The sequence below is a fragment of the Labrus mixtus genome, chromosome 2, assembly GCF_963584025.1.
Source record: "Labrus mixtus chromosome 2, fLabMix1.1, whole genome shotgun sequence".
Taxonomy (NCBI): Eukaryota; Metazoa; Chordata; class Actinopteri; order Labriformes; family Labridae; genus Labrus; species Labrus mixtus.
This window is the reverse complement of record NC_083613.1, coordinates 27,487,791-27,501,956: the sequence shown is the minus strand read 5'-3', so window position 1 is coordinate 27,501,956 and position 14,166 is coordinate 27,487,791. Positions and strand designations below refer to the sequence as shown.

Sequence of the window (14,166 nt, the reverse complement as noted above, 5' to 3'; positions counted from 1 at the left end):
ACCTTTCCTCTGCCCCTTTTATGTGCTGACCATGGATATGTGGAAAAGATACAATCTGATTTCCTCACACTGTGTGTGTGAGCCTGTAGCTGGACACCTTCCAACAATAAAAAGTGATCGGCCTGCGTACAGGGAGACAGTATGACTGAGCGCTGATGGGAAATGCCTCAAATTGCAGGAAGCACTTATGATGTTCTGAAATCAGGTTTCTTGGATTAGCGGTGCTTTGTGACGCAGGTTCTTTTATCACTCCCGTAATGTGCTGCAGGATGAGGCGTTTTGTCTTTTTGCTTTATAAGGTGCAGTCACCACCCAGGATTGTGCGATTACATAAATCAGTCTGACAGAGACCAATTTGATCGCAGCTGCAGAAAATCTAACAACAGGAGTTATTAAGTAGCATTTGATCATAGTGTCAATGTCACAGTGTCAAATCTTGCAATTAGTGTTGAGCAACATATATTATTATTATCTTAAAAATATTTAACCCTATCTTACAAACAGCTACTATATGAAAGTATTGGCACATCACTCAAAGATATCTCAAATAACATTTCAACACTGGTTCAGGACCGGTCATACATGTGTGGCCTACACTTCTAATTAGACTTTGGACCAAAAAGTGCACTTAACAAATGGCACATGCTGTCAGCGGCATTATAGACAATGCCGCCTTTTCCTCACCGAGGCCATTTTTGGTTCCCATGTCATATGCCAGTGCAGACTGAATGCCAGCTGTGCCAGCTTGAAGCCAAATCAGGGACAAATGTCTCTGCTACTATTTTATGTTTTGTACGGAAGCCCTAATCTGACTATGCTAGGTTGAATTGTTTTTTTTTTCTCTGATAACAAATTATTTCCAGTTGCTTTCTTGCAATGTTGACTTTTTTATCTTGTTTAACAAGACTTGAAAATGCACAAAACAAACGTAGAAACTTACCTCATTAGTGTGGCGTGGCAGCATGGCATGTTGTGGTCTAGCCTATAACAATGACCAGCACATTGTTTTGTTTTTCGATCAATCAAACAATCAAGCTATGTCACCAAAGATAAGGAGATTAATCAATCTGTTAGAAAGGGGAAATCAGCTTTGTTAACCCAAATAACAAGAAAAAAACAATTCGAGCTCTCCAGAAAACAGCTGAAGTGAAGTCATGATCCAGGAAAAGCAGCATTGTGATCTCAAATTAACATGAAAAAAAAGTCAAAAGCTGAAGAAACCAACCGGACACTACGTGTTGTCGAAGGAGAGTGGGGAAAATACAGAGTATAGATGCATGACTCATTTGGGCTTCCGTAGATTCTGAAATGAATTATACTAAGATTCATTTTTTTAACAACGTCTATGCAAAATGCAATCCAATGTACTTGACAAATCAAGTACAGATACAAACCCTGAATCAACAGTATCACAATAGACTGCTTTATCTTTATAGTGAGACTACATAATTCACTAGGTGTTGACTTTTGTGGCTTGAGAGGATGAAAACTGAATTAAACATGACCTTTGAGTATAGGTGAGTTCTTCCCCTCTTTTTACAATAACTATGTTTACAGTCATTACCTCCTATTGTTTATTTAACAGTTTTTCTCTCCGTTTGCCGTCTGAAGCAGCTCTGTTCTTCACTGAAGTCTTGTTTCATTCTGTGCTAGATGTGCACAGCATTGGAAAAAAAAAACTGTGCCTTTCTGAGCTTCCAGGGCGAGCTGCTGAGGAGGCAGTAAAGCTCACTGTAATGGTTAAGTCACTGTTGGTCAATACACTCTCTAGCACACACACACACTCACACGCACACACACACACACACACACTCATCAGGCTCATGTTACTGCGCCTGAGTCAGCGCAAACAATAGCCATCCATATAGGAGCAGGACAGAAGAGGTTTAATGGTTGTGAGCTGTTTACCCGTAGCTTTAGAGCTTAAATTAAGAGGTAGAGAATAAGTAAATACAGAAAATATACTTCAAACTGTGTCAAAATAAAGGTTTAAAAACATGAAGAAGGACTCAGAATACATATATGTTGAATTCACTTCAAATTTAGAAAATACTGACATTTTGCAATAAGGAATGTGGCATTCAAACAGAGCAAAGAAACTGTTTATTTAGACCAATAAACTCAAACCAGTTACCCAGTTAGCACTTTGAACTGCAATTTAATTTGTCTGAAAGGTGCTATATAAATATAGTTTGATTGATTAATGTCCAGTTCTGCTTTCTTAACCTACTGTATGCAGAGCTGGGAGAGGAGCATTGTCTGTGCTGAATAACAACAAACTGGACTGTTTAACTACAGAGGGAGAAAATGTGCAGCATTCTTTACCTGACACACCGCATTATACTGAATCCAGCAAACAAGACCACAGCAGACCCAAAACACCCTCTTTGGTCCCAGTATGAACTCATGAGCTCAGGTTGCAGGTACAGGATGCACCTGGATGAGGACTAAAAGAGGCATCACATCCTTCGTAGCACGCAGCATTCAGCTGCGTCATACGCTCTGACTATACTGAACTTGGAACACTCTGCACTTTACTGAACTTATTACTTGACAACTCTTACATGTAATCATGAAATGCTTTAATTATGTATTTTTTTAAGGTTTATTTATGGGCTTTTATTTAGATTTTTTGGGGCACTTAATGCCCCTATTGAGAGAAGTGGACAGTGTTAGAGACCAAGGAGAGAGAGAGAGAGTGGGGAACGACATGCGGGAAAACCCGGGCCGCCCGCTTGGAAGTCTATGCCTGTGTACATGGGGTGTGAGGACCAACCACTACTCCACCGTCGCCCTTTAGTGATGTATTTGAATGATTTTTGTTCATGTTATTATGTGTGGTCCACTATGGTTGTTCTTTTGTCTCTTATATATTATCATGATGTTGATGCAAGAAAAAAATCCCTTAGGGGCAATAAAGGTTTCATTCATTCATTCAGTCTTGGTTCATTATAAAAAACAAACTTATCAGAATACTATTATTCCTTCCAGTTAACACATTAGAAATACTCCCCTCTCTGTTCTCAGGTCTTCCTCCTTAAGCAACCTCCGGCACAACATGCTTTCCTGTATTTCTGTCCTGTGACAAAAGGCTTCCAAGAATGGTTGTGTTCTGTAAGTACTACACAGAAATCACTTAGGTGTGACTCACTACAGGCCATCAAGCTTCTTTCCTCTGGTTTCCTGCGCTTTATGGAGGTGGACAGGAGCGTGCAGAGAGAGCTTTCCCATCAATAACCTCTAACTGCTTAGTGGCTTAAATCTTGTCTGGTCAATGCTGGTTTAGAAAGAAACCGGAGGGGATGAAGCAGTGATCTATACATCGGTGGACTGTGGATACTCTCAAGGGGGATCGGATTTATGGCGGTGTGACACTCCCTGGTGATCGGGAACATTTTTGTAGTTGAAATTGACTTGTAAGCTTTTAAAAAATGCAGGAAAACATGACATTGATTTAATTTGCATCAGAAAACACAATTTAAAAGAAATTCATTATCAACAGGGCTATGAAATACAATAAAGATTTAAGGATTTTACATGAATCTAAAATATTTTTGGTGAATTACATGTTCAACAGATCCCTCCAATAAACTAAATTGAACACATACTTTAGTGAATACATAAAGATGGTGAGAGTAGTCGTTTTTTATCGTTAACATTTTTCAGTGTTACATGACTTTCTAGCTTCTTCAATGATGTTTAATTTCAACATATCATAAATGGGTCACACTTTCTAGACTGACCATAACGTGATCAGACGTCAAAATGTCAAGAATTATTTATTTTCCCTGAAGAGGAAATAGAGAACTTGTTAGTCCAGGTGTTAAGTAAAATATGTTTTTGTTCTTATTGGCATAAAATCCCAAGTGAATACACTCTGGAAACCAATGTCATTTATTTTAAAGAATCTACCGCCCTCTGGTGGTTAAAGTTCAACCTTAAATGTAGCTTCACCAGTTACTATCAGAAGACAGTAGGTGGACAAAAATCAGTTTCACATTTTGTGGTAAAGATGAACTTACAGTCCTTCTTTAAAGAATTGAATTGAACAGTATTTATATTTTTTAACCGCGACATCAACTCTTCATGACCCTGAGCTTCAGTTTCATCTTGATTTAAACACAGCGACAGTTTTATCTAATGTTTCAAATGTGTTTCTTAACTTTCAAATGAACCTCTTGACTTTTTGTCTGTCCTCTGCACATTACCTTTCTAGTTTTTGTGCTCATGTATACTCAGAGCATGTAAAATACAGACTTGAAATTGTCACTAATTATTTTGTCTACCAGGTGTTACATGGCTTTCTTTTATTTTATTTTCTTTAATTCTGAAGCATATATGTTTTTTGCGCACTTCATATATGAAACTAAATGTAATTTATGCCCCCTGCTGATGAGAAGTGGGTGTTCTACTGCAGTGGTTCTCAACTCGTCTAGCCTCAGGACCCACCACCAACTCCTCTGTGAAAAATCGCGACACAAATATCTGACATTTTTCGACCAATCAAATTTATTTACTGAAAAACTTTTGGTAACCTCAGTCGGTACAAAACATGTGACAGAAGAAAGAAACTGAACACAGCAAACATGTTTAAAAAGCGCTTCAAGTACTTTTTTTACTCAAATTTTGTTCCAGGCACACATTCACGACCCACTGAAAATGGCTCCGCGACCCACCTCTGGGTCTCGACCCACCAGTTGAGAACCACTGTTCTACAGTATAACTAAATAGTCTTTAGCATGATTTTTATACATGTGGTTTTTTTATTTATTATAACTTGTAGATGATGAAAAAGGCCAAGAAATCAGAACTGTGGTTTCATGTTTTTTAGTATAAAACTTTAAGAAGTAATAAAACATTGTGAATAGACTTTTACAAAAACAGAGTTAGCTTTCTAGTACAAATGTACACCAAACAGTAGCTAACTAGTCCCTGACAAATACAACAGAACATGTTCAACTGTTCTTGTCATTAAAAACTAAATATTAGAGAACATTTGCAAAGGAAAAAAAGACATATCTGGCAGTCCATCTAATTAAAAAAACACAAGTCATTAGTGTTGAACTTCAAATTTGCAGTCCCTACAAATACAAAATTTCAATTTAACGCATCCTTTGTGAAAATATGTACACCGTCAGTACAAAGTTTGCTGTTATCTTACGGTTCTCCCTGGAGTGGCATGATGATAAACTCTGAGATAAGCTTTGGCTGGTTTTTAGTATTTTTGCAGTCTTATTGAAGCTTGATCAAGCTGAAGTGCCACCACGTGCCTGCAACACAAAGAAATCAATAAATAACGTTCTGAACAGAAACCAGATGTGAACTACTGCAGGCTTTCTTTCTACCTACAAGCATCACACTGGAAAGACTACAAAGATTTAACTACTCACCATCGACTTCAGCTCTCGTCCATCTCCATCTTCTGGCTTGTAACGACCCATTTTCTTACTGTTCTCCACATATTCCTAGCAATGAAAAGAGAGTAATTGATGAATTATTTAACTCACCGTATAATTTCAGATAAAAATGTGGTTTTGGTTAGATACCATTTGGTGTAATCTTAAGAGTAAAAGGGTTATGATAAGGTGTCAGAGAACATTGTTGTTGGATTCATAACAAACAATTCGTCCCACAGCCTGAAGCTTTAGGGCTGCAGGCACTTCACAACAGAAGAAAAGAAACTTGAGCACATCATAAATAAATCAATAATCTAACATAAAAAAGACAACTGAACCAATGGGCCTATTGCAGGAACATTTGTGTATAATTACTGTAAACCTCTCTACATGATTTCCTTGCTGTTGGTATAAACCAGTAATCAAAGTCAGAGTCTCCGACCTCTGTTAACTGGAATCCCTTCTCATGATCTCTTGCTCCGGCCTTGTGAATGATGGTGCTTGTTTATGAGGTGCGTGCTTGTCGGATTTTATAACAATTTGTTTAGTAAAGTCAAAATAAAATCGCCTCGCAGTGCTATCAGATCGGCTCTGTTTTGTTTACAAAATGTTACCCAAACAAGGGTTTCACACAGCAGAGGTCCAAGTCTGCTCTCTGTAATTGGCAGAAATATTTAGCAGTCTGAGAGACATAAAAATGAAAGTTTTCACATAAAGGTAGATGCTTAAAAATATATTTCTTCAGCAAAGCAATCCATCCATCCATGACACGTAGGAGTGAATCAGCTTGTGCGTAGTTTTTTTGCATGATGTCCAATACGCCCCTGAAAGCACAAACTGAGGTTCTCTCTATAAGCTCTTTCCTCTCACCATCAAAGCCTTGTCCATGTAGTACTCGCGTCCAGGACTGCCATCATTATACTTTGTGTCCACTGCGAAGCAGAGGAAAAGGACGTCGACCACATTCTCAAAGACGGAGAGGAAGCAGTGAGCCACCAGGAAGGCGAACATGCAGACGATGAGGAGAGGCAGGACCCACACGGTGTATTCCCTCTGGTAGTTCAGAGCCAGGATGCCGGCAAAGGCTGTGCAGGCGACTACGAGCACCTGGGAGTGGAGATATGGGACTAGTAAGAAAACATTGAGAGCAGTTTAGTGTGTGGACAATACAGCCTGATTGAGGTCAATGCGATATACCTTCCCGAGGAAGAGGACAAAGTCGCCCACGGTGTTGATGGCGGCCACTCGGAGGGCGTTCTCCACCAGGATGAGGAAAGCCTCGCGGGCAGAGGTGCAGAAACTGGTGCTGTTGATGGCTGTAGCAGTGTATGCGTTCTGAAATAATGCGACATGGGCACTGTGAATACTCAGGTTCCTCCATATGATGCACAACACAAGCGTTCTTTCCCATCCTGATGTTACTCACTTGATTCAAGTATGCAAGACATTTCTCCAGACACCACAAACAGCAGACACAAGCTTTCAGCATGCAACGAGCACAGGCGTTCTCCTGAGAGAGAGTGAGGAAAAGAAAGAAAGTTAACAAACCTTTAGAAAATATATGTATAAAAAAATGACAGAGTATTTCCAGTTTCTGAGTCAACATGAGGCCACAACAGTTTTTTTAAATTTTATTTGTTGTGTTTTAAGATAAACCTTGCACTATGTCGCTTTTATTTGTGTCCCCGCTTTTATGGTGGGAGCTCGACATCACTGTAAATGAGGGGAAACCTCAGTGTCTTTCGAGTTAAAATAAAGTTTGTGAATTGAATATCACAGCTCACCTTTCCTTTGAGCTGGCTGTGGATGTACGTCAGGATGAGGCGAGGGATCTTAACAAGCGTGATGATGAAGGAGCCTTTAGCCAAAGTCCCCAGATGGTAGCGGAGGGTGCGTGCCATGGAGGACAGGATGGGAGTAATTGGCATCTGAGACTTATTCCTGGAGTTAATCAGATGCCGGTAGAATGAATAATTCAAATGATAAATCCCCCCCCCCCCCCATCTGACTTGGGATTTCACACAGAAAACATAACAAGCTTTCATGTGACTGAAAGATAAATGATTTTCTGTTTCTTGTTTGCACCTTGTGAAGTAGTAGGTGACGACAGCTCCGGAGATGGTCATCTGCTGGAAGGCGAGAATGAACTCGCTGATCCAGATGAGACCCACGGCGTGATACCACACCATGTACTGAAGAGGCCCCTGAATCTGGTATTCAACCACGCCTGTCGAGTTGTTCTTTATTGCTGTTCCTGTCAGGGAAAAATAAGGAGCAGTTTGAGTCTCTTGTTTTACAATATATTCATTTTACATTAGAGCTCAAACGTTGCATCAACTGTACGTCTCTATTTTACCTATGCATTAAAATGTTCACCTTTGACTTCAAGGTGATATAAATACCTTGTAACTAGGGGACCAACAGGGTACCCCATGCACTGCCAACCTACATTTGCAGGTGCCGCTCGGTTGAAGGAACATACAATGAAAAATAAATCAATAATCTGAGCCAACCTGAGGAAGCGGCAGGCAAAATACGTTGTTTGCTCACAATAAAGTGACAGTAGAGTAATTTTCGGTGTGCCACGCATTATTGATTTATTTGACCTTGTAACTAGGGGTTTGTTGCAAACCACAATCTGTTGAGAGCATTATGTTATTATTATTAACTGCTGTATTGATAACTTGCACCAGAAGTTCCATAATTACATCACAGACGTCAGGGCTACCAAAATGTCATGTTGATATTTTGTCCCACCCCTACTTGTAACCTCTAATTCTCTTTCATTGGTTGAAGTTGAACACAATTCCCATTAGCTGGGGCCAAAGTGTCGGAGATGCACGTCATCATATTTTGTAAATGTAACTCTTCTTATCTGTGGCAGGTTTTTATAAAATGGATCGAATCAAGATATCAGTTAATCTTAAATCACTAAAATATTCACAGCATTCAAACGTAAATGTAACTGTAATTGCAGTATTTGTTATCATGGTTGCCTACAATTTTGATTGGTACCAAAATAGAACCAAACATTCGAGGCATACAGACGTAAAATGGGATGTTTGGGATGTATTTGGGTGTGCCTTTAGTCCTCAATCCTACTTAGCTGAAATGTAATCCTGGCTGCATAAAGAGGGAAGTGGGAGATGAAGAGAGAAGTTGTTCTTGCCTCCATCCTCCCACGTCACGAGACTGCACAAGATTCCAAATGTGGGAGGAAAGTCATGCCCCCAAATCGAGACAAAATGTCAAAATGACCTACTTAATATTCTACTTGTCTGTGAATCATGCCATGAGGCAGATGATGCTGGGAAAATAAAGTCTGTGTACTAGACAGTCTATAATCGAACTACTTGGAAATATGTGCGAACCGTCCGAGCTAGCCTTTGTCCTAACCTGCGGTCCCGAGGAAGAGGAGCACAGCGATCCAGTAGACCCAGAAGAGCATGAGGCAGAGGAAGGTCCAGAAAGGCTGCAGGGCCAGGAGGGGAAGGTGGATGAACACTTTACCGGCCACATGGAACAGGGAGATCGTAAGAGCCACCCGCTTCCTCATGATGAACATCACTATCAGGAGAACTACCTGGAGGGTTACACAGAGACCAGTTCTCCAAATCGTACATGCTTCTTAAAATTTAAGTACTCATTTTGAATACTTTGTGTTTTAGTGAAACTGTCAAAACAAGAGAAATGTACTCTGACATACTGTGAAAACTGTAGCACCAATTGCATACACAAGCAGGGCTTTAACATTGTCAGAGGCCACTTCTTTCCCAAACACTGATAAGGTGTTATTATTAGCCGCGGACCTGTGGTCCACATAGAGCCACCAGAGCACGCCGGTCCCACCTGCCAAACATCAGAGCAGAAAAGAGCTGAAAAGAAAACTCATGTGCTTGCATCCGCTCAAATGGGATTGAGAGAAAAATTATAACATGACACATGAATTGACACAATCAATGAGGTGGTTAGCTGTAAGAGTGTTGGAGCATTTACCTATAGAGCCAATGATTACCAGAATGGTTAAGATCCACACCAGGACTTTGGATATGTAACGGATGACGACCATCATGATCAGGGACAGAACTGAGGAGAAAAAAACATGAGGGGTTGCATTCATTTAACAGGCTGTAAATGAGGTTATGGGTTGTCTTTTAGGTGGACTCTGTGCTGCTATGAATCATGTTTCCTTCATACAAAGATAACCCAGAAAAGACTGATCATACAGCTAAAATCAATAAAAAGAAGACTAAAAGTGACATGGGACTAGTTCTGCCTTTCTTCCCCTGTGGGCAAACCTCCAGCGGATAAAATGCCGGAGACCGCACAGTCATTTCCTGTTATTAAATGACAAAAACAGCTTCCCTTTTGAATGTTGCATTCCTGTGGATTTCTCATGAACACTGATGTGCGCCGTGGGAGAAGCCATTAGTAAAGAACAAAGGAGCATTTTTTATTTATCACATTAAAACGATTTTCTATTGAACAATGATATCTGTTTGCATAATATTCAAGCCAGATGTCCACATGTGTTAGTTATACCTAAAGCCAGCACACAAAGGCCCATGATGATCTCCTTGCTGGCCATCACTCCCGCAGCGAGTCGGCGCAGCGTGTTGTTGTCACCGACGAATGCGATGAAGGCCTGGGCGAATTCAGCGTAGCAGCCGACGTCCACCGGGATACAGCGGTGGAATATTGGGACAGATTTGCTATAAAAGTAGAAGAGAGGGGGAAGTGTGAGCGGAGACGATTTACAGCACGCTGGAGAAAGAGGGTTTGTTTATATTTTACACAGCAAAGATTAACAATGAGTGACACATTTGACGGATAAAACACTACTACACATGACAGGACAGGATCGGCAAAGGCAAAGACATACTGCTTCCTCCACAGAAAGCGCCAGAATTGACACAAAAAGGAAGTTCCTCACAGGAGAGTTCAGCCCTGAGATCATTGAAGTTTCCTTTATTTAAAATAATGTTGTCAGAAGACAGAAAAAAAGCCAAATAACTACATACGTGAAAAAAAGACACCAATACTCAGTGAAACATCTGCCCGCTGAGAGGATGTCGGTTGATATCTTCATCTTGTGTTGTCTACAAGATGTGAGAGTATCGATCTAGAGAGTTTGCTGTATAATATTCCACGTCTATTTGATCCTGGAAGGAGTATGAGAAGTTCCAATGCAGGGAACCGCTGTGTAACATTTTGCTAAAGAATACAATTCCAGTCGTTAGTTCTAAAGCCAAATCTCACACAGCTAATCCCTCTCTTAAAAAAATCTAAATTATTCCAAAAATGATTTTAAAAAAAAGGGAAGTACATAAATGTTAGATAGTATCTCTATTGTCAGCATTAGGAAACCCATGACCAGCCCATTATTTGACGAACCATTTCCACAGATGTGCTGTTGAAACATAGTCTTGTCCAGTGACAAACATCTTTGGGTTGTTAAAAATGTCTAACAGTATCCTTAAAAGTATCCCTGATTACCTTGGTGGAACCGGGAGTTTGGGGCATTTCGTGAATCTTTCTGAATGGCCAGTGTATCTTGTAGGAGAAATATCATAAGAGCAGAGATCAGATCCTAGAGAAGAAGAAAAAAATAACATTACATTCCAGTTAAATTCAATTGTATAATCCTGCTTAAAAACCATTAATAAAGTTATTATATGTATATGCTTTTTTGTTGAACATTTGTCATAACAATTAGCTAATGTACACTTGACCATCTTTTCTTTAAGTCGTAGTCACCCGTGCTGTTTTCTCACCGTTATTCAGGGAAAACTGCTTTAGATCACTGTAGGTCTTCAATTCAGCAGAGGGACATTTGGAGACACACAGGGCGAGGGACTTTATCTTCCTGTTGATGAGGTCAAGGTTGCAGGGATCTAAAAAGAAAACGTACCTGCCGGGAACAACAATACATATTAGAAAAATTAAACTCTTTCATTTAAAGTTAGCAGTAAGAAACTCTTTCCCTTTGATGAAAACATCTGGCTTTTTTTGTTCCTGTTTTCCCAGTTTGAACTGTTCAGCCTGGGCACAAAATGAAAGATGTTGACATTTTGCTTCTCTGCCGTACAGATCCTTCTTTGTAGCTCAACGCCTTTTATTCAAAGCCTCCATGGGCAATCAGCCCATCAATAAAGCATGACCCATTGTTTCACTAAAACTGAGCCTGCAAGCGGCAATCTGATGGAACGATACGGCACAAACAGAGGGAGATAATCAAAGACTTTTCACATGTATTTTCACCAAAGGATAACACTAATTTCCATTTATATTAATGAACTCAATCACCTGAACACAGTACAAACACACATCAGTTAAGCTAAGTGTAGATGATATTAATCAACATAAAACCTTCTTTCTGATGACAGCTAACTATTTTCCCTTTGCACTTATGAAGTTCAGAGTTCAGATTGTACTGGACAGAGAATACACGTCTGGGCATTTTTACTCAGGATGTTAAGTCACTTGTCTGATTCATTTTCTGATGGCAACTTTTTTTGTATGAGCCAGTCATTGTATTGTGTTTGGAGTGAGCATTCTTAAATTGACTGTATGTGAGTCAAAGACTTAAATGCTCAAATATGTAAGACACAACAGGAGGCAACATGAAGTGTCTGTAAAGGCAGCAACTTGTTTTTAAGAAAAGATTAGGATTACATGATGAAATCGCTGCATGCACACATGTAATGTTTAATGCCTCTTTCTCTGACCCCAGCAGATCCCTGCATAGTGCATACAAAGTCTCAAAATCTGTGCATGTACCTGAACGTGCTGAGTCTATTAATAGATGATAAGACACAAATAAGATTCAACATGTAATCACAGAGAAAGATAAAACGGATTCCTGTGATTCCCTCTGTGACATGTTAGGTCTTGATTTGTGACAAATATGACTTGCCTGTTTTCTGTCATGTCCCGGCCACTGAGGGCCACGCCATCTATCGGGCTGTTCTTCTTGCCGCAGGTGTTGCCATAACTGTCATATCCTGAGATAAGCCTGGAGGCAGCTCCTGTGGCAACGGAGAAGCCACAGATACACACCTGGAGACCAGAACACCAGATCAAGCAGAGGAAGTTAACTATTTAAAGGATAATGTTACAATGTTACAATTCACTTAGCAGACGCTTTTATCCAAAGCGACGTACATCGGAGAGTAAGTACAACATCAATCCATTCATACACCGCCACCAAAGCAGTGGGAGCAGCTTGGAGTTGAGTGTCTTCCCCAAGGACACATCAGACATATTGCTCAGCTGGGGATTGAACCCTTCCGGTTGAGAGGCAACGACTCTACCAACTGAGCCACAGCCGCCCGATTAATGAATATCATTAAGAAATAAACAACAGATATATAACATCATCTATAAAAAAAAAAATATATAGGAATTTGGTACTTTAATTGGCAAATTCAACAATAGACCAACTTATCTTAAGAAAATTCTTTTGAGATTCTAACAGTAAAGTGGATTGATTTAATAAATATACCTTTAAGTACGACACAATTTCTTTTTAACATAACCACAGACTGCAATCCCCCAAAAAGCTTTAAAGTTTGAGGACACTTTTGTGAATCAGTTATAAAACAAATCTGAATTTAAAATGAGGCTATCATGCTGTTGGCATCATTATAGGACAGCTTTATCTTCAAGTTTTTGCCATGCATTCATTTACAAGTTAGTCCAGCACGTAATAAAAAAACATTTAATGTATGTTTTACTTTTTTTTTTTTTTTTTTTTTACAGGGTTCCACCATCTTCCGATCTGAATTAAATCCGAAAAGACCAAGGAGTTATGTCAACTCCTTATTGCTGACTGCACTTTGTATGAGCTGAAGTGACGTACTATACTAGAAACTGTGAGTGTGTGCATCTTAAATTACGCACATTTGAGTTGTAAACTTACCATCCCAATGCAAAACAAACTGAAAATGATGAGCCATGGGATGTCCGTGCAGCTGCGCTCCTCCAGTGGTTTCCAGTCACGCTTGCCCTGCCAAGGCATAAATAATAGATGGTGAAAAGATGCCACAGATCTCCTTAATTCCGCTTTGTGTGTGGACTGCTGCAGCGGGACAGTAGCCACCCTGCTGCTCCCAAAAACCAGCAGACAAATCACTCGGTTGTTGCTGCAAAACAAGAAGCTGCTGCTGCCGAGGACGTGACGTTGTGGTTACACACTCAAACACACTGTGTTAAACTCATTTGCAAACTGTCTTTTAAGTCTAATAACAGCCAGTATATTCCTATTTTAATATATTTTCTAACTTACCTCCGTGCTGCTACAACAGCCCATTGTAAAACGACGGCGGGGAAACTTCTGTTAACTTAACGACAACAAAAGTTTACGTGACTTTTCTTCGGTTAACGCTGAACTTTGTCCGCCTTTCGGCCAATTTCCCTTTCTGTTTTCTTTCTACAAATGACCCATTGCATGACATGAATATTCCGTTTTGTTTATGCCATGTTCAACCAGGCAGCACACACCCAAAAAAACGTAAAACTCCCCCTGCATTCAGGGCTTCAGGTAAACGCGGAAGAAGTTAAATTTCTTATGTTACCTTCACGGGCTAACGGAAATGTTAAAACTATCCCACGACAAGCAAACGCAATAGCACGGTATCACAGTGGTGGTTGGTGTTTACGAATATATATTTAGTTTATTCTAATGACTAGAAACAGTAGAAAGGGGAAATAGACTAGACGCTGTTCGTGCATTGATATGCTATTTGTTGTCAACTTGTATCATGTTGTA

The 14,166-nt window shown here is 39.9% G+C and overlaps 1 protein-coding gene across 1 annotated transcript; it reads right to left on the bottom strand.

Moving 5' to 3' along the window:
- Nucleotides 1-4,486: 4,486 nt before the first annotated feature.
- Nucleotides 4,487-13,873, bottom strand: LOC132991066 (choline transporter-like protein 1). Its single transcript, XM_061059657.1, has 16 exons — nucleotides 13,684-13,873; nucleotides 13,318-13,404; nucleotides 12,313-12,455; nucleotides 11,171-11,307; nucleotides 10,893-10,986; nucleotides 9,939-10,108; nucleotides 9,393-9,482; nucleotides 9,103-9,245; nucleotides 8,793-8,979; nucleotides 7,482-7,650; nucleotides 7,181-7,337; nucleotides 6,823-6,906; nucleotides 6,594-6,731; nucleotides 6,267-6,503; nucleotides 5,391-5,465; nucleotides 4,487-5,270 (listed from the first exon to the last, which is right to left on the bottom strand). The coding sequence occupies exons 1-16, from the start codon at nucleotides 13,705-13,707 to the stop codon at nucleotides 5,247-5,249; spliced, it is 1,959 nt and encodes a 652-aa protein (XP_060915640.1). The 5' UTR covers nucleotides 13,708-13,873; the 3' UTR covers nucleotides 4,487-5,246.
- Between the last annotated feature and the right edge of the window lie 293 nt (nucleotides 13,874-14,166).

Bases quoted from the DNA above. Each gene is read 5' to 3' on its own strand.
- LOC132991066 (XM_061059657.1), bottom strand. From the start codon at position 13,707: ATGGGCTGTTGTAGCAGCACGGAG. The intron at 9,483-9,938 runs GTATAACTAACA...TTTTCTCCTCAG, and splicing joins CCTTTGTGTGCTGGCTTTAG to TTCTGTCCCTGATCATGATG. The intron at 7,651-8,792 runs GTTAGGACAAAG...TTTCCCTGACAG, and splicing joins CCTCTTCCTCGGGACCGCAG to GAACAGCAATAAAGAACAAC.